Source organism: Schistosoma haematobium, chromosome ZW (assembly GCF_000699445.3).
Source record: "Schistosoma haematobium chromosome ZW, whole genome shotgun sequence".
In the NCBI taxonomy this organism is placed as follows: domain Eukaryota; kingdom Metazoa; phylum Platyhelminthes; class Trematoda; order Strigeidida; family Schistosomatidae; genus Schistosoma; species Schistosoma haematobium.
The window spans coordinates 84,362,115-84,381,865 of NC_067195.1; the positions used below are offsets into that span (position 1 = coordinate 84,362,115).

Genomic DNA, 19,751 nt, shown 5'->3' on the forward strand with positions numbered 1-19,751 from the left:
CTATCAATGTATATAATTGAAAGTAAAATTTGCAAAACTTACCTTTAACATTGTGTTTGTCTAAATTGCGAAGTTTACCTCATAACACATTATTATCCCAAGCCAAAACAGATTTCACAATCCATGCAATTTTGATACTAACAAAGCAGACCAGAAAAAAGTCGACCATTACAGCATGAAGGAAAAACTTTACCTTAAATTGTTTTCGGAGATTAATTTCAAGACAATCGGTTACCTAACGAAAAAGTCTAAGTATTTACCAACCAACTCGCTGAATGTTCTTACTTGAATTACAGGACCATCAAAGCGAATGGGAACTATACAAGCACTTTGATTTGCAGCACGCAAATTAATGACTACCCTTAGATTTAAGTAACATTCATGAATATAGTGCCAACGTTTTAGATTGCTTCAGTTGTTATGAGACGTTTCTTATCCATAACGCAATTACAACTTGAGTGTATCTTTTATCCTAATGTTTACTGAGTGAAAGGAAATCTCTCCGATTAGTGTAATGACGCCTGTCTGTTTAGTAACTAAACAATTTAATAAATATTGTAAACTACTTATTTTAAACTCCGAAACGAAACACCGAGGAAATCAATCGTCCACATTTATTTCACCATTTGGAGATCAGGACTTTTAACATAAGCAAGTTGACTTGATAAGCGTATGCTACGAACAAAACGTTACGTGTTGGTTTATTCTCGTAACTTGATTTAAATTTTAGGACGTAAAAATCCTGAATTACTTGATAACGAATCAAATAGAAATACAATTCTTCGAATCTTCCCAGGAAAAACAATTTTAAAAAGGACTTGCTATTTAGGAACACTGGGCAATTCTCCATAAAACTTTTATAAGGACAAATTATGAATATAGACTGCAATTTCAATGTAATACTCCCGTCAGTGAAAAGGGGGAAGTTTCAGATTTAAATCAGCGAAGAAATGAGACAATAACCGTTTGAAAGACACATGTAAAGAATCGACAGTTCGAAAAATAATGTTGAGTACATAATTTTGTTCGCTGCATTTTTTGGAACCGATCAAAATTTTACTTCTAGGAGTTAAACGTTAACCAATAGAAAGTAGGATGAGAATTTTATTGAATTCCTACTAAAGCTCCAAGAACTTTCAAATTAGTTCTACTAGTTATCTATTTATACATAAAGAATTATTATAATTTTAGAAATATGGAGATTGCGACTGGTGTTTAACTTAACATAGTAACTTTATTTTAGCCTCCTAATTCGATCAACATTTTGTATAGGACAAGATATTAGGGATTATTAATCAGTATACAAAGCAATAGCAAGTGGTATTTACTCACCAAGATTTTGAGGACGGATCTGCAGATATCCATCTTCACGATTTATGAACAGGACAAGCAGTCCGAATAAAAGATGGGAATGAGTTCCCCAAATTGATGATTCCCTCAGTGAAAACAGACTGAAAAATATCTCAAATTTTAGAATCGAATTCACAAAAGTACAAGATAATAAATAAAATAGGTTTTGCTCTTTACTCAACTTGTTACTGTAGCTCGTGTTGTCATGAATCAAGATGTCGACATTCCATGGATCACCACTCAACGCTCAGCATACATAGAGTTGACAGGATATATACAAACACAATGGTGGAGAGTAAGAAACATTTTTCTATTGCATAACCAGCGCAAGCCGAAATAAAATCACCACATCCTTAACAAAGTAGTAGGAAGTATGCTACATCTAATACTTAAATTACGCTTGAAACTATATCAACGCTAAATTTACTTAAAGGATTGTCTGTGACAAAACAAAAAAAGGCCAAGTCGTTCCCTAACCGAAGAGTAAAAATAAAGCGGAATACTTCAAAGGGATCTGTACTGACAATCTTGTCGTTTTCGTATATTTATAATTGAGTCCTCACATAAGCGTATTATGAGGTCAAAGTTTTAAATCCAATAACATTTAAAAAAATTTATTGACCGAAATCGGTAAAAGCCAAAAATATGTAACCAGACGTCACCCTAATAAAGTTGTAAGTTACCTTAGGAATTTTTTGAATCACAAATAGCTTTGTTACAAATTTTTGTCATAAAAAAGATTTCATGAAATGTAGTTTTGAATATTTCCATTCCCACCACACTTGACTACCATGTCCTATCAGGACACATAGGTTATCACTAGATGTTTGTAATTTATAAAAATCCACTTACATTTACCATGCATGTCAATTATTAGGTAGACTTTGCATACACAGTGAACAATGTGTCAATTTATTCTCAATGTTTTGATATATATGGTTTAATATGTTTCCTGTACAGATAGGATTGCAAGTTCATCAGCTACAGAACGGAGGCTCAAGGGTTAATTGTATGAAGATTATGAATCCATGTAGCAACGATCAAACCGTTAAGGAAAACGACCAGTCACTTCGTTTGCCAAAAACAAACAACTTGGTGAACTCCCAATGTCAGCAAATTAGGTTGGTATTATTGTTTCACAACCTACTGTTATTACCAGTTATATAGAAATGAGTCATCCTACATTTACCAGCAAAGTTGATTATATTTGTTATATCCGATTTAATCTATACACGTGGAGACGAAACTTGTTTGGTAATAATGTGGTACAGTTTATTTTAAACTAAATTCAGAGATTAAGTAATATACTTGGATGACAAATCTGTTTGTTATGATCGCAGATACAACTAAATGCAAATTATTTGGTTGTGAACCAAATTACCTTATACTAAAGGTAATAACTTCGATTAGGACGCTTTTTGCCAGTACCGTCTCTGAAAATCGTAACGGTGTAGAAAAATCCGAAAGAAGTGACGGTCGAAAGTTTAATTAAACTACTGACCAACGTGCACTACGTCATATAGCCCTACGACCCCTTTAACTTATTCACATTTACAATTTGCGTTGAGTACCTTGAATATATTTAAAGATTTAGCTTTAATGTTTTAAGACTTAGCCATTAACTAATGAAATGATGATCATTCAGTTTGCGCATCTAAGTAGTATCATTGGCATTATACAAAACGTGGCTTAAAGTCCAGCACTATGGTGTATCTCCTTTTTCTAAAATTAAAACATTAGCTTTATTCATGTCAGTTTTAATGGTCAGTTTACAATTGCAGTATTTACATAGACTGCTTACATAAGTTGTAAAGTGAGGTCAAGCAAACATTCATCGTGTCGAAGATACCACGTATTAGTAGTCGTGGTAGTACACGGGATTGTACTAAGAGGAAGTTACCGTTACCAAAATAGCTGGACGTGATTATCAGTATATCTATAGATTGGTATTAAACGTACATAATTTCCTTTTACTAGTTATTTTTACCGGACCAGTACAGATACAGTTGAAAGGAAGCTCATAGTCACTGACCTTGATCTACGCTAACAGGAAATACCGGAACGATAAGTTTAGGTTACATGCTTCTCTTTAAGAGCCTTGTTGACGTATAACTTGCATGTTATTTTTGTTTATCTACAACTTTTAGTGTGACCGACAATGAAGACCAACGTCGTCAAGAATTAAACATCACGGATGTTGAGAAAGATATTCCAAACGATTGTAACCGATTGGGACATTTAGAGGACAGACATAATACCAACGGAGTACTCGAAATACAGAAAAATGTGACAGTAAGTACCAAAACATAAAATTGCTTGGCAATTGACAGGATAAACGTTTATCCATTAAAAGCATCACTTTATTTAACATTGAGGTGCCATAGGTTAACTGTGACAATCAACCAGATAAAACACTTGTACGGTATATGTGCCTAATAAGAAAAAAGATCTAGAAACTATAGTGGATTGATTATTAACTACATTTAATGCGTCGCTATTTTTGCCATTGATATCAACTTTTAATTTCTTTAAAGCCATTTCTAAGAGTTATGATCTAACAGCGTATAATGATTTTAATCTTTTCTAGTCATGTAGTTCAAACTATATGCCCATCGCAACTCCAGTAAAACAAAGAAACATATCAGTGAATGGCAGAAAGTTGCAGAAAAAGCGCGTATGTAAGGGAGGAAAATTATCAGTAGTCAAGAGTGCACGACTTCAAAAGACGAATTGTAAATCCATTTCAAAACACATAAGTATACCTACTCCCATGAACTCCATAAAACCTGAGATACCACAACTCGGTTGCTTAACACAGGCAATGGAAGACCCGAGTGGCTTGTTCACCAATAAAACATTGACAGAACTTCAACAAATTTTTGGTGATTGGATAACTAGTGAAGCAGGTAGGTACAAATTAGTGTTTAATAAAAAAGTTTAGAGACAGTTACTTTTGATTGATACCCAGTTTAGTAATAAATTACTCAAGTAGCAACACATCGTTGGTAATTATCTTTACACAAGTTACACTGGGCGCAATCATTAACTCAGCACAAGTAATACCGCTACACCGACCGTGAAACGACGAATCTCTATGCTTACGGTCAACTTCTTTACTCTCTAAATACAGAAAAAGTACACTGAAAGTCGAAACAATAAAAGACGTGTAGGGATATATATATTAGTAATAGCATTTATTACATCACTGATCAATAAGAAACGTTGTTTTTAATTTTCAGTGCCCCAAAACGAAGATATACAAATTTTGACCAATTACCTTTCATCTCTGGTGAATACAAATTTGGAGCGAATTCGCTCAGTACTTATACTCCTTGATAGACTTATAACAAGACTTGCGCATCCATCCGATGGTAGTTGGACAAAAGCATATCAATCAATACTTGATACATTATCGGAATCAATTAAAGAAAAGTACAGTGGATTCAATTTGAAACTTCGACTAGCAGAGTAAGAAAAATAAGTTTCCAATGTTAAAACATTTTATAAAATTTTCTTGCCAAAAGTAATAAAGTTTCTCAAGAATCCGCTTTTGAATGGTATTTTCTAAACAAGAACTGGAAATACGTGAAACACCACAAAACGATAGGATAGTGCAAATAATTTATTGCAATCTGGTAAATAATCTATCAATCATACCGTACAGGCAACCAGTGAAAAAAGTTAATACTCATAAAATTTTTGTACAGAGTAAAATTAAACGATTCATATGTACAATTTACCTTCGGTGATGATCATGATGTCGACTCGAAACTAGACGATGGTTAGAGTGCTCACGCAATATACGACCACTTTCACCGTTTGGTGCAGATCGCAATGATGAATGATGTTTGCTTTTATGTGACTTATCATAATCGATTCGGTAGGCATAGGGCGGTGATAAATGACGGCGACCGCTTTTAGATTTTACCGGATTATGATGAGTCGGGGAAAAACGCGGTTCATCACTGAAAGAAGATGTTTGGGAATCCTCTGATGAAGAGCGTGGAATATGTTTACGTTTATTATTGTAGATTTTTCTGCGATCATGCACATTAACTATGTGTTTGTTAGGACTTGATGAACTATCACCTGTTTCAGAGCCAGAGGATGATATATCATTTAATTTTTGTCGATAATTACGAGATTTGGAGTTATTTGTCAGTAAGTTTATTGAATTATAACGGTTTTGATCGGTCTCTCGGTCAGATGACGAAGATGATGAGGAGATCGAATTGTAATGATGCTTTTTAGATGAATATTTGTGTCGATGATGTCGACGTCTTTTGTCGGATTCTGTGTTAGTAGACGGAATATTTGAGTAGGCAGCTGGTCGAATAATTGGTCGTCGTTTGGTCTCAGAGTTTTCTTGTACAGTTCTAAAATAATTTAATAAGTAATTCAAGATTACTCAACAATGAGGCAGTACAAAAATGAATTCCATCTAAAAACCAGTAAACCTCATTTCTCATTTCCTACCTATGGCAAAAACGTTCCAGTATAATCCAAACAAAGAACATGGGGCAATGACTCAAACTAGCACAACCTTTCACATTTATAAGCTTGCAAAATAACTTGCAGTTTTGATACATATAGCATGCAGATACATAAGTTCAGCTTCTTCAGTTATTATTTAAACACATAAACATTGGTACGAGGCACCAAATATATATGCGTCACACAAATCATTCAATTTGTGTATGGGCTGGAATACTGCCCGGGCGCCCAAACCGAAACACGTAGTTTTCTTAAGGGGTCACACCCCGAGCCTTCGAGATAAAGGTCTGATCCACAAGGCAGTGGAACAACGTCAAGAAATGTAGTCCCATGGTGGCCGGTAACCAACGATTGGTTCATACGCCATTTGTTCCTCAGAATCCTGGGGCCCATGTGCACAGTTGGTTGGGAGTCAGGGTTTTCCAACTTCCCTAGGTGGATCCTCCGTATCCACCTACCCAGTTAAGGCGCCAAACATTCGTTCTTTGTTCTCTTAACTTTGTAAATATTTCCGTCACGAGAAGGCAGTGCCTGTATACGCGTGGCCATGTGAGAGCATTTAGAGAGGGTGAGCTGACTCTCAACACCCTAGACCATATCGGGGCGTTTAGGGACTCTTCGGCTAGGGATGACCAACAAGCTGATTTGCGTGAGTTCTTGAGCCACTATTGCCTACAGCAAGAGAACCTCGGCAACACAATTCGTTATAAATCCTGTTCCCACCACGTAAATTTTCGAACTAGACACTAATAACTTTCGTATGAAACAAATTTGATATTTCAAACAGTTTATGGTTCCATTTAGATTTAATTTCTTTAATTTGATAACTCTTGTCTATATGAGTAATTCAAGATGTTGAATGCAACAATAACAAAGGATGTAACCTACAACCAAGAATGACAACTCCATTGTCGGCAGTATATATAATATATATTTCGATAATGAAGTTGTAAGAAACGAAATTAAACTTGTGAAACTGAAAGCTGAAATTTTCACAAAATCATAGGCGAACCGAGAGCAATTGACCTCAAGAAAGTAATAATAGCTTATTTTACTAAACCAAAATATTTTAGCCGTATATTACAGGATGAAAATTTATGTTCTACAAATAACCATTGTGACAAGCACGAAGACTTAAACTTAGAAGACCCCACTTTCGTGAACAGGTACCAGGTTTGATTTCAGGTTTACTTGAATCCGGGTTGTTAGGTAGCATCACGAGCCTTTGTACAAAAATCGTGGCTTGAAGATTGTGTAAACTAACACCAACTGCTAGTTTATACGACATTTCAGACTGGAAAATTTTATGGGTTAATGACGGCTAGACACGATAAATCCATAAAATATTTCCTATCTGTTAAACTTAATTAAAATTAGGTGAGTGGTTTTCAGGCTCATAAGCCGTTAAAGAATTGGTCTGCAGACAAATCCAGCGCCACCCAGGAAAATGATATGATTTAACAGAGAAAATAGTTTAGCGAACTTATTCATTAGTAATCAAAGATTATGAACTATTCTGTAGGCTAACAAGGAGCAAACTGACAAATTTAAGTTTGACGTCCTCCACAATATATGGTTCATCCGAAATTCATGGTAGGTTTACAAACACAGATTTATTTATTTATTTTAACACATAGATAATGGTACAAAGAGGCACCAAATACATATGCGCCACACAAATCTCATTCGATATGTGTGAGGGCTGTGATACTGCCCGGGTGCCCAAACCGAAGCAGGTGGTTTTCTTATGGGGCCACTCCCCGAGCCTTCGACCTGAAGGTCTGATCCACAAGGCAGTGGAGCACCGTGAGGAGATGCAGTCCCATGGAAGCCGGTGACCAACGATTGGTTCATACGCCATTTGTTCCCACAGGATACTGGAGCCCATGTGCACCATTGGTTTGGGATCCGTTTAAAGCACCGGATATTCGCTTTTCGTCCTTTCATTTTCGTAAACAACAGTAATGCCGCGAGAAGGCAGTGAGTAGGACTTCTCTGGCAGAGGCTGTATACGCGTGGCCGTGTGAGAGCATTTCGAGAGGGAGAGCGGACTCTCCCCACTCTCGGCCGTACCAGGGCATTTGGGGGCCTACCAAAAAATTCTTGACGACCAATATCCGAATACTATCAAAGATGTGTAGTTAACCAACGCGCGTAATTATGTGATCAAATGTGCAGCAACGTCAGAAAGCATAAAGATTCATGTATGAAGCTGAGTCATAAAATGTAAAACGATTATTCGACCCCAACGACTGAGTTGAGTAGCCAAAAAAGTACATTATAATTCTACATGTACTCATGAAATGACAGACGTATCAGACTGACATCATTAAGTGGCGTAGGCTGGGAATATTTGTCGAGCAACAACTTACAAACATTTAACAAATACTTATTGAAAAGAAGCTTACCTATCAGGCTTCTTATTCGAAGCATCGGATATTTTATCTATCTGATTAGGTTCAACCAATGTTTTTGGAGATCTTGGTGAAACATCTTCACTTGTTTCGCGTTTATGTGGAACAATTGACGGGTCAGTACCCACTTTGGACAACTCGCCTGTGATCATACCAGATTTTGATGCTGTAATCGTTGCTGCGACCGCTTTGGCATTAGCTAAGGCGCTTGCTAAAAGCGAGTTTGGAGCGAAAACAGTAGAAGTATCTTCAGGCTCAGCTTTACTATCTACTGACTTCTTATTCCCATTAGGCTTATTTTGATTCTTAGATTTGGATAAATGATTTGGGGGTGAGAGATAACCGAAACTGTGGTCGGACCGGGTACTTGGGGGTGTTGTGACGGTTTGTTGTTTTCTGAGCTCGTTTTCTCGTTCCTTTGCTTCTGCCTGAGATTTCCTGAGTTGAGCTAGAACTGATTCGAGTTTCCCAACATCTACCTTTGGACGAGCATATAAACGTAACAAACATAAAGCGATTTCGTGCACAGATTCTTCGCTCACACTGAACATTTCCCACCAAGCTGGGTGGCGTGGCAGAGGAATATTGAGCTTACATGATGCCAGATAAATGCAACCACATGCAATTGCTTCCGGAAGATAACGTACAAATATATCAGTTCGAAGACTGTCGTTCATGTAATTCCTAAAATGCGCCAAGTTTTAGGTGGAGATTGAGAATACTAAGTTTTAGATCATTTAAAATGATTCACAACAAAGAGATACAACAACAATTAGAAACCTTATTTCAGCCTTTCGGATTTGCATACAGACACACAAAATCTATAATTTGTAACTTAGAGAGGTACAGCTATCTGAGGTTAGGAAAATAAAACACCATCGGCTTTAATTTTTGAGCACTATTTTAATTTTATGGGTATTTTTCAAAGAGTTGCCAAGAGTTGGACAGGTCAATATTTAATTAGCAGAGTACGCATCACAAAGTAGTAAGATTTCAGTAATGCAATGTAATTGTCGTGTGAAAGTAGTTTAGTAAAAGGTTATATTATCACACTTAATTAGTAATTACACGTACCAGATTCATTGTCTTGTATCTAAAAAAAGAAGTGAACTTGCAGTCGCCTATTTGATACACTCGATCCTACTGACTAGCGAAACAATTATAGCTTCACAATTATCAGACAAAGCGAGCCCAGGGATGTTAAAAGATACTTTGAATTCAGTGTTGTAAAACACGCCTATCTTAAATATCCACAAAAAATCAGTTTTGAACACAACCAATCCCTATTCTTATCGTGTTTCGGCCCGAAAGTGTATGGCGCAGCACAAAAATATATAACGTATTCTATTTCTCTACGATTGGATTTTGTGACCCACAGACAAACACGGACGGCAATTACAATACGATCGATCAACAGGAAATTAAATAACAAACAAAAACTAATATGTTTTACTAAAAACTCATGAAGCTTAAGACTGTTACGCAACTCGAAAACAATGATAGGTATTCCATAATAATTACCGAAAACACTTGTTGCCTACTCATGAATGGACTATTATTCAGCACTAAATAAGAAATATAAGCACAAAGATTCAATGCTAATAATTTTAATATGAGGTAAGATTCCGAGATTGAATCCGTGATAAGTCAGTCAGTCAGCTACAAAGTACGACCAGGCACATATATGCATCGGTCCAAGTTGCCATACCTCATTAACACAACAAGGTGAACACCGGATTCATAAAAGTAGTTAATCCAGTCGTGGTAATATATAAAAGGAAGATTGCAATAAGGATATAGCACAGGAAGAAAGAATTAGTTCGTAGAAAGATACGAAGCGATTTTAATCTCTTAGTTTAAGGGGAGACAGAGAGTGTATACACCGACGTCATTGTGATCGATTCTGAGCCTTTAACCATTGGTTACGATAGTCACGCGGACCCCAACCAAGTAGTCTGCATCTACCAACATGGCTCAGACTAGAAGTTAATGACCTCAGGCACTGATGCCACGTTTTGGTTTGGCCGCCCCTAACTTCCTTCCAACCATCTCCAATACCGGTTAGCATTGCATGTCGTGGTAATCGGTGTTCGGGTATACGTAGCACGTGGCCCAGCCATCTCAGCCGATGAAGATTCACAATCTCATCAGCTGGTTTACCATCATTCCCTTATACCCTGCGTCTAACCTCCCTATTACTTACCCGGTGATCCCAGCAGACGCCAGCAATATTTCTAAGGCATCTGTGGTCAAATACTAGTAGCTCACGAGTGTCTTCTACTCTTAATGGCCATGTTTCGCTGCCGTAAATTAAAACAGAACGGACTGCCGCGCAGTATACTCGTCCTTTTATTGATCGACGGATATCTCGCCTTCGCCATAAGTGACGTAAGTTGGCAAAAACCAAACGAGCTTTTCGAATCCGTGCTGAGATTTCGTCAGACACCAACCCATTAGGGCTGATCAGACTTTCAGGATAAGTAAAGTTGTCAGCGCATTCGAATACTTCACTCCCGATCCTTAGTTCAGGTGTTGACGCAGACCAGTCCTGAAGCAACAACTTGCATTTAGAGGGAGAGAAGCGCATTCCAAACATTCTGGCATTGTTGCTTGGTGCTACCAAAAACTGGATTTTATCAGCGTCCTCACCAAACAGGACTATGTCATCTGCGTATTCTAAGTCGGTAAGTGGACCTCCTGGAAGGAGATCAATACCCGAGAATTCAGTAGACGAGAATGTTATTTCCATCAATAGGTCTATGATGAAGTTAAACAAAAATGGAAAAAGTGGACAGCCTTGACGGACACCACTTGAGGTTGCAAAAGCAGATGACAGTTCGCCATAAGCTCTCACTCGACTAGTAGTGTTCGAGTAAAGAGTCTTCACAAGATTTATGTACTTCTGAGGTACGCCTTTCAATGACAGACACTGCCACAGAATCTCGCGGTCTACCGAGTCAAATGCTGCTTTTAAGTAAAAAAGACCACCATTGTTGGACGCCGATAAGTATGCCTATGTTCTAGAACCTGACGAATGGTGAATATGTGGTCGATGCAGCCACAACCAGGTCTGAAGCCAGCTTGATTCTCTCGTGTTTGCAGTTCACGAGTCTTAGTTAGGCGTCTGATAATTATCGAGGCTAGTATTTTAGATACTATATTAGTTGAACTAATTCCTCTATGGTTGTCACAGGATGATTTTAACCCTCTCTTATACATTGGGACGATAAGTGATTGTGACCAGTCAGATGGAATTAACGTCTAACTCCCAGATCTTAGCTAAAATATTAGTCAATCTAATCGCTAAAATTGGACCACCATCCTTAAAGACCTCTGGAGCCAATCCATCTGGACCAGCTGCCCTTCATCGTTTCAGATTAGCTATAGCCTTTTGAACTTCTGCTAGAGTTGGGGGACCCACTTCAATGTTCCATTCACACTGTCTGGGAATGGAGGGTAGTTGTAGAGTAGCTGAAGGCCAGCTGAATTGTTCTCTGAAATGTTCCGCCGTCGTTCTAAACGTCTGGACTAAGAGTAGATGAGGGTGTTGTCTTTTTCTGAAATAGTCTGACTTGACTTATTAATTCCAGTTTATTTTATTAGTCTGTAGAGCTGTCTTGTGTTCCCTATAGCCGCCGCCTTTTCCATCTCTTTTGCTTTCGTTGCCCACCACTGCTCACGGTCGTTCCTTAGACTTTTGCTTAACTTCGATCTGATTTGTTGTCGCTCTTCATCGTGTTCAGAGCCTGATGGGATGAGTTTACGAGAATCCATCAGTGCAATAGACCTTGAGGAAATCCATTGGTTCTTTGTAACCCTGTAGTTTAAATCACTGATAGTTGTCACTGCTGTTTTCACATCTGTTTGTATAGCTTGCCAAGCAACATCTGCGTCAACCTAATTGTGACCTCAGTTGTTCCCGGAACCTACTTTTGGTTTTCTCGCTACTAAATTCAGTTCTAATGGGTCTTTTTACTGTGGCTTTTTTGCATCCAGTGAGGCGCAAGCAGATGCGTGCCCGTATTAGGGCGTGGTCGGAGTCCAAGCATGTACCTTAGAATGAGCGACAATCTTCTACCGACCCTCTCCAACGATGACTGATGGCAATATGGTATATTTGAGTCCATCGTTGGTTTGGTGTAGGGGTCGCCATGTTAGACGATGTCTCTCCTTATGCTTAAAATTTATTTGCTAAAAATAAACGATTGTTTGAGCACAGTTGCAGCAGACGACCACCATTATCTGTTCGTTGTGCCGGAATATTAAAATACCCACCTAAATGCCTTTCTGTTTGGTTTAAACTACCTATCTGGGCATTAAAGTCACCTGCTGCGAGTACTATGTCTGAACGTTTAGCTCGCTGAAGAAGTTCAGATAGCCTTCTGTAAAATTCATCTTTCACTTCATCTGAGCTGCAGTCGGTGGGAACGTAGGCAGAAAAGACAAAAAGGCAACGACGTGTGTCCCTATCTTTCCGAGTTCTTACGGAGCCGTTTAGCCGAACAGCACATAAACGACTGTTAACGGGGATCCACTTTAACATTGCTTGTTCCGCCCTCATGCTTAGTGCTATCCCTACTCCTGCCAGTCCACGAGAGCTGGCCATCGGGTCACCAGATACACGGAGGGTGTATCTCGTTGGCTGGTCACAAGCGTAACACTATGAAGATTTTGCGAAACCTACATAAAGTTAGTGGTTGGAGGTTCTACCGAAATGGAAACAACTGTTTAGTGATGGTTAACCCTAGAACAACAAAGCCTAACACTACCAAAGCAATCCAAAGGCTTGGTTACACATTGTTAGTATTTCAAGGTGCTTACAACACCTGGAGCACTTCGAAAGGTAGCTTGGACCAACCTTCCAACTTCCATCAGGCTGTCTTGCGTATCTTGACAATCGGATGATAATCTATTAAATGAAGTAGAGGTAGGGAAGAAACTTAGTACCACAAAATGTCTTTAGTAATGAGGGAAATATTTTAGATTAAGATTTAACGGACGATCAAGCGAAGATACATGGGCTATTGTGGTTCACCCTCGGCCATGTCGTTGGCTTAATCTAATACTTCTGGCAACCACGTAAACCCTAACCAAATACTTCGGATCTACCGACATAACCCAATCTGCCACTGGCTGTGTGAACTGATGCTACGCTTTGATTTAGTCACTCCTAGTCTCTTACCAGATTACCCTTAAAACAACAAACACCGTCGTTGCAGGCCTGTCGCGCATATGTAGTACAAATATAAAACATTATGATTGAGAACCTATCGTTTCTCTGTTGCTCACATTGTAAAGGGATGCTTTTTTCCTAAGGAATTAGTCGTCAGTTGTCTTGAACATTCGGAAGCATACCTGAAGAACCTAACGGATAGCATCCTGAGGTAAATTACACAGAATTTGAGAATACTTTCTGGGGTCTATTCTATGATACTAAGGCCTTACCTTCATCGAAATACGCGAGGCAGGATTAGGTATGGGGTTTTCGGGGCCGATGTTCTTTAACCCTCTACCACCACGACCGTTGTTGCTACCTTGACGTGGTGGTCGTGCTTGCCTATCGTGATGAAGCAACCGAGCTATACCGGCTGGAACAACTGTTCCTCAAGGTCCTACCATGTCAGACAGGTTGGTTGAAGAGCGGTAAGACTAAAAGCAACAAACCCAAGGTCCGAAGGCGAAGTCGTACTGCTGACTGTACAGAGGTGTGACAGCAGTAAGGTGTTTCCTTCAGACAACCAGCATGACAGCGATGCTGCTTTCCCACAAGGAGGGGTGGTGTTAGAAAAGTTCGACCCTAAAAATGCACACCTCCTCTTGTCCCACAGACATCCGTCTCCGGCGATAAGGTCTCAACAAGTACGGAGCTAACACAAAAATTACCCATAAAAAGGTCGTGTGTGACCGACCTTAGGCAGTTGTCCCTTGGGCACTGCGGTCACGCTCTCAGGTCACTAAGACCACCTCTAATCCAATTTCCTTTTCAGACACCTCCAGAAGGACCCTTCCACGGTGTGGGCAACCGGGAATTGATAACCGCCCTCATACCTCTAACAGCACTCAAGACCACTGTATTCATAATCAACCTCCCTCTTCAATCCCTATTATTCCTCCTACATAGACTTTCACCTCTAAACTTCCTTTTTCGGCTACCTCCCCAATGTCACCATAGCCAACGATTCTAGTGCGCAAAACACTGTCCCAGGTCTACTGAAACCCCGCTCCAAACTACACATTGGAGCCTTCAACGTACGCAAATCGGTCAACAGACTTCCCTGGCTAAAACCCTAGAATCTCGTACCGTTGATGTGTGCTGTGTCTCTGAAACACACATACAGGATCCCAGTGTGGTCATTCACTTGACCTCACCTCAGCAAAACGGAGAGACAACGAGATACACCCTCCGTGTATCTGGTGACCCGATGGCCAGCTCTCGTGGACTGGCAGGAGTAGGGATAGCACTAAGCATGAGGGCGGAACAAGCAATGTTAAAGTGGATCCCCGTTAACAGTCGTTTATGTGCTGTTCGGCTAAACGGCTCCGTAAGAACTCGGAAAGATAGGGACACACGTCGTTGCCTTTTTGTCTTTTCTGCCTACGTTCCCACCGACTGCAGCTCAGATGAAGTGAAAGATGAATTTTACAGAAAGCTATCTGAACTTCTTCAGCGAGCTAAACGTTCAGACATAGTACTCGCAGCAGGTGACTTTAATGCCCAGATAGGTAGTTTAAACCAAACAGAAAGGCATTTAGGTGGGTATTTTAATATTCCGGCACAACGAACAGATAATGGTGGTCGTCTGCTGCAACTGTGCTCAAACAATCGTTTATTTTTAGCAAATAAATTTTAAGCATAAGGAGAGACATCGTCTAACATGGCGACCCCTACACCAAACCAACGATGGACTCAAATATACCATATTGCCATCAGTCATCGTTGGAGAGGGTCGGTAGAAGATTGTCGCTCATTCTAAGGTACATGCTTGGACTCCGACCACGCCCTAATACGGGCACGCATCTGCTTGCGCCTCACTGGATGCAAAAAGCCACAGTAAAAAGACCCATTAGAACTGAATTTAGTAGCGAGAAAACCAAAAGTAGGTTCCGGGAACAACTGAGGTCACAATTAGGTTGACGCAGATGTTGCTTGGCAAGCTATACAAACAGATGTGAAAACAGCAGTGACAACTATCAGTGATTTAAACTACAGGGTTACAAAGAACCAATGGATTTCCTCAAGGTCTATTGCACTGATGGATTCTCGTAAACTCATCCCATCAGGCTCTGAACACGATGAAGAGCGACAACAAATCAGATCGAAGTTAAGCAAAAGTCTAAGGAACGACCGTGAGCAGTGGTGGGCAACGAAAGCAAAAGAGATGGAAAAGGCGGCGGCTATAGGGAACACAAGACAGCTCTACAGACTAATAAAATAAACTGGAATTAATAAGTCAAGTCAGACTATTTCAGAAAAAGACAACACCCTCATCTACTCTTAGTCCAGACGTTTAGAACGACGGCGGAACATTTCAGAGAACAATTCAGCTGGCCTTCAGCTACTCTACAACTACCCTCCATTCCCAGACAGTGTGAATGGAACATTGAAGTGGGTCCCCCAACTCTAGCAGAAGTTCAAAAGGCTATAGCTAATCTGAAACGATGAAGGGCAGCTGGTCCAGATGGATTGGCTCCAGAGGTCTTTAAGGATGGTGGTCCAATTTTAGCGATTAGATTGACTAATATTTTAGCTAAGATCTGGGAGTTAGACGTTAATTCCATCTGACTGGTCACAATCACTTATCGTCCCAATGTATAAGAGAGGGTTAAAATCATCCTGTGACAACCATAGAGGAATTAGTTCAACTAATATAGTATCTAAAATACTAGCCTCGATAATTATCAGACGCCTAACTAAGACTCGTGAACTGCAAACACGAGAGAATCAAGCTGGCTTCAGACCTGGTTGTGGCTGCATCGACCACATATTCACCATTCGTCAGGTTCTAGAACATAGGCATACTTATCGGCGTCCAACAATGGTGGTCTTTTTTACTTAAAAGCAGCATTTGACTCGGTAGACCGCGAGATTCTGTGGCAGTGTCTGTCATTGAAAGGCGTACCTCAGAAGTACATAAATCTTGTGAAGACTCTTTACTCGAACACTACTAGTCGAGTGAGAGCTTATGGCGAACTGTCATCTGCTTTTGCAACCTCAAGTGGTGTCCGTCAAGGCTGTCCACTTTTTCCATTTTGTTTAACTTCATCATAGACCTATTGATGGAAATAACATTCTCGTCTACTGAATTCTCGGGTATTGATCTCCTTCCAGGAGGTCCACTTACCGACTTAGAATACGCAGATGACATAGTCCTGTTTGGTGAGGACGCTGATAAAATCCAGTTTTTGGTAGCACCAAGCAACAATGCCAGAATGTTTGGAATGCGCTTCTCTCCCTCTAAATGCAAGTTGTTGCTTCAGGACTGGTCTGCGTCAACACCTGAACTAAGGATCGGGAGTGAAGTATTCGAATGCGCTGACAACTTTACTTATCCTGAAAGTCTGATCAGCCCTAATGGGTTGGTGTCTGACGAAATCTCAGCACGGATTCGAAAAGCTCGTTTGGTTTTTGCCAACTTACGTCACTTATGGCGAAGGCGAGATATCCGTCGATCAATAAAAGGACGAGTATACTGCGCGGCAGTCCGTTCTGTTTTAATTTACGGCAGCGAAACATGGCCATTAAGAGTAGAAGACACTCGTGAGCTACTAGTATTTGACCACAGATGCCTTAGAAATATTGCTGGCGTCTGCTGGGATCACCGGGTAAGTAATAGGGAGGTTAGACGCAGGGTATAAGGGAATGATGGTAAACCAGCTGATGAGATTGTGAATCTTCATCGGCTGAGATGGCTGGGCCACGTGCTACGTATACCCGAACACCGATTACCACGACATGCAATGCTAACCGGTATTGAAGATGGTTGGAAGGAAGTTAGGGGCGGCCAAACCAAAACGTGGCATCAGTGCCTGAGGTCATTAACTTCTAGTCTGAGCCATGTTGGTAGATGCAGACTACTTGGTTGGGGTCCGCGTGACTATCGTAACCAATGGTTAAAGGCTCAGAATCGATCACAATGACGTCGGTGTATACACTCTCTGTCTCCCCTTAAACTAAGAGATTAAAATCGCTTCGTATCTTTCTACGAACTAATTCTTTCTTCCTGTACTATATCCTTATTGCAATCTTCCTTTTATATATTACCACGACTGGATTAACTACTTTTATGAATCCGGTGTTCACCTTGTTGTGTTAATGAGGTATGGCAACTTGGACCGATGCATATATGTGCCTGGTCGTACTTTGTAGCTGACTGACTGACTGAACTCTGTACCACCGTTATACGGCAGCATTGATGTGAATTCTGGTTTTATAAAAAAAACATTCTACTTTGATCATACCACAAGTCAGCGGCAGGATATCGCCTTCGGACCTTACACTAGTGTTTCCGATCTTACCGTTCACTACCGAATCAACGTAGGACCTAAAGCAACTAATGTTCCCACTAAAATATTTTGGTTGGATTACTGAGATAAGGAACCCATTCGGATCGGGATACCCAGGACTTTACGTGGCGAGAGACGGCGTGTTTTCAGTTTGATATGTGAAAAACTGACATCTAATCCTTGCTGTTAATTGCACGTTTGGCGTAATTTGTGCGACTTGAGACGTTATCAAGTTTGTGCTTGAATCATACCCGGTTAGACCTCAGTTGACAAACAAAACTTTACTAGCTCTAGTCATTTAAGAAAAAACACAACGGCATCACAATCTTAGCTGATTCGAGCTTGTTAAGAAAATCCTTACTAACCAGACACTAACCAAAGCACTCCGGATTCCCACGCTGAATTAGTCCATCCATATTGCTACAAAGCACCTTTTATAGTATTTTGGTTTTGTTTTCTGAGCACAAACTTGTGCTGGTGATGTCGTTCAGAAGAACGATGAAAGCTCCACGACCAAACCATTCAGCTCAGAGAACAAAACTCCACCAAAATCATCCACCTGAGCTACAAATCTCAACCTTTTATAGTAGCTTATTACAGTTTATGTAGCCCATCACCCTATATTCTAATTATGACACCCGACTAATCAGACAAAAAACCTTTAATCCTATTTTTTTCGGATTATTATGCCGAAACTGATATATTTCAAATCTATTTCCATTTACCATAAACTGTTTAGAAGTTAAGTACTTCTCTAGTCCACTGGTAAATCGCCTTATCCAGGGTGATTGCTAAAAGAGCATTAAGTGAGAAATTGTAACACAAACAGTACTACACATGACCATACTAAAACGACTTAGAGTTGGAACTACCACGGTTATTTTTTTATGCAAACGCATCTAACTTACCAAGCAGCTTGAACAAGGTTTTTGTTAGTTTCATGGTCCAAAGCCTGCAAGTAACATATAACAAGCTACAAAATATGGATTATGTCAAGTTAGATTACCTTGTGAGGATGTTTGGCATGGACACAAAATCCTAATTCTTTTAAAACACGTCGTTCAGCCTTGATAACTTGATTTTTAAGATTACTGTAACTTTGATCGAGAATCACGGGTGTCGGTGTTCTGAAATAGAAGCCAATAATACATACAGCAATACTTTTTATCCCGAACTTGTCTTATATGATGAAAAACATTGATTACGTCCCTAATACGTCTTGGAGACTCTTCAAGCTTTGCAGACAGAAATATACATGCCATAGCGTAATGCTGGAAGCAGGTTACTAGACAAAACACCTACCTCGTAGAAGTGACGGACAAATGACTTGGAGTAGAAGAAGCGCTGGTACAATACCTGCGCAGTTGCCATAGCGACTTGCGGCAGCCGTAACAAAACCCCAGAATCTTGGATTAACTCGCACCCAAGAATCCTTAAGTCAATCTCCGTTTCATATTCCATTTTGTCCAGCTGCGACGGGGTAGGAAATAAACGCTCCTCGGGTATAATAATGTTGTGAATGGTTAAATTCACACCACAGTATTCCCAAGTTGAATCAGGTTGCTTCAGGGATCGAGAACTCGTCTCAGCAGCCATTGTACTAGCAACTTTAAATGTGACACACAAAACGTCAATCACTCATTAAAAGCAAAGTAATGAATAGAAAGCTGTGTAAATCCAACTCTCAACATATTCATAAGTTTAATATGTTTCATGTTTTTGTTACTCGTATTTTAGTGCAGACCTCAGGTTATCGCTGGTACGCAGAACGTTTTTATGAACTTGATCCTTTGGAAAAAGTTTGATAAGGACAGAAGACTGAGGGCCTAAGTTTATACTCAAATCTGTGCATTTAAGACAGAAAACTTACGACCTGCTCTAGTCCTTTTCAAGTAAGCTACGTAGTGGGTTCGATTTTATGCGCGCGCTAATCAAAAGGACAGTGATATTTTTCCTCACTGAGTAAATTCTATTGTTTTTGTCATTTAT

At 39.8% G+C, this 19,751-nt stretch overlaps 2 protein-coding genes across 5 annotated transcripts in view; one reads left to right on the plus strand and one right to left on the minus strand.

The window, feature by feature from the left end:
• The window catches only part of REV1_1 (deoxycytidyl transferase), a 43,161-nt gene extending 38,262 nt beyond the window's left edge, over positions 1 to 4,899 (plus strand). For 2 of the 4 annotated variants that reach the window (XM_051212514.1, XM_051212518.1), the window contains 4 exons: positions 2,311 to 2,471; positions 3,498 to 3,642; positions 3,938 to 4,256; positions 4,590 to 4,899. Coding sequence is in view for 3 of the 4 variants with exons in the window: in XM_051212518.1 (XP_051072699.1) it covers positions 2,311 to 2,471; positions 3,498 to 3,642; positions 3,938 to 4,256; positions 4,590 to 4,822 (858 nt within the window). In the remaining variant the exon portion in view is untranslated. Of the gene's footprint in view, positions 1 to 2,310; positions 2,472 to 3,497; positions 4,259 to 4,589 lie in introns of those variants that run through there. The other 2 variants (XM_051212515.1, XM_051212516.1) reach the window with 1 other exon arrangement.
• Positions 4,900 to 4,956: 57 nt separating this feature from the next.
• Positions 4,957 to 19,394, minus strand: CCNL1 (Cyclin-L1). Its single transcript, XM_051212519.1, has 5 exons — positions 19,065 to 19,394; positions 18,924 to 19,033; positions 18,671 to 18,889; positions 8,253 to 8,942; positions 4,957 to 5,726 (listed from the first exon to the last, which is right to left on the minus strand). Exons 4-5 carry the CDS (start codon positions 8,933 to 8,935, stop codon positions 5,087 to 5,089), a joined length of 1,323 nt encoding a protein of 440 aa, XP_051072703.1. The 5' UTR covers positions 8,936 to 8,942; positions 18,671 to 18,889; positions 18,924 to 19,033; positions 19,065 to 19,394; the 3' UTR covers positions 4,957 to 5,086.
• Positions 19,395 to 19,751: the final 357 nt, after the last annotated feature.

Coding starts and splice junctions, on each gene's coding strand:
- CCNL1 (XM_051212519.1), bottom strand. CDS start 8,935: ATGAACGACAGTCTTCGAACTGATATATTTGTACGTTATCTTCCGGAA. Junction 5,727..8,252: donor TCGAATAAGAAGCCTGATAG/GTAAGCTTCTTT, acceptor AAATTATTTTAG/AACTGTACAAGAAAACTCTG.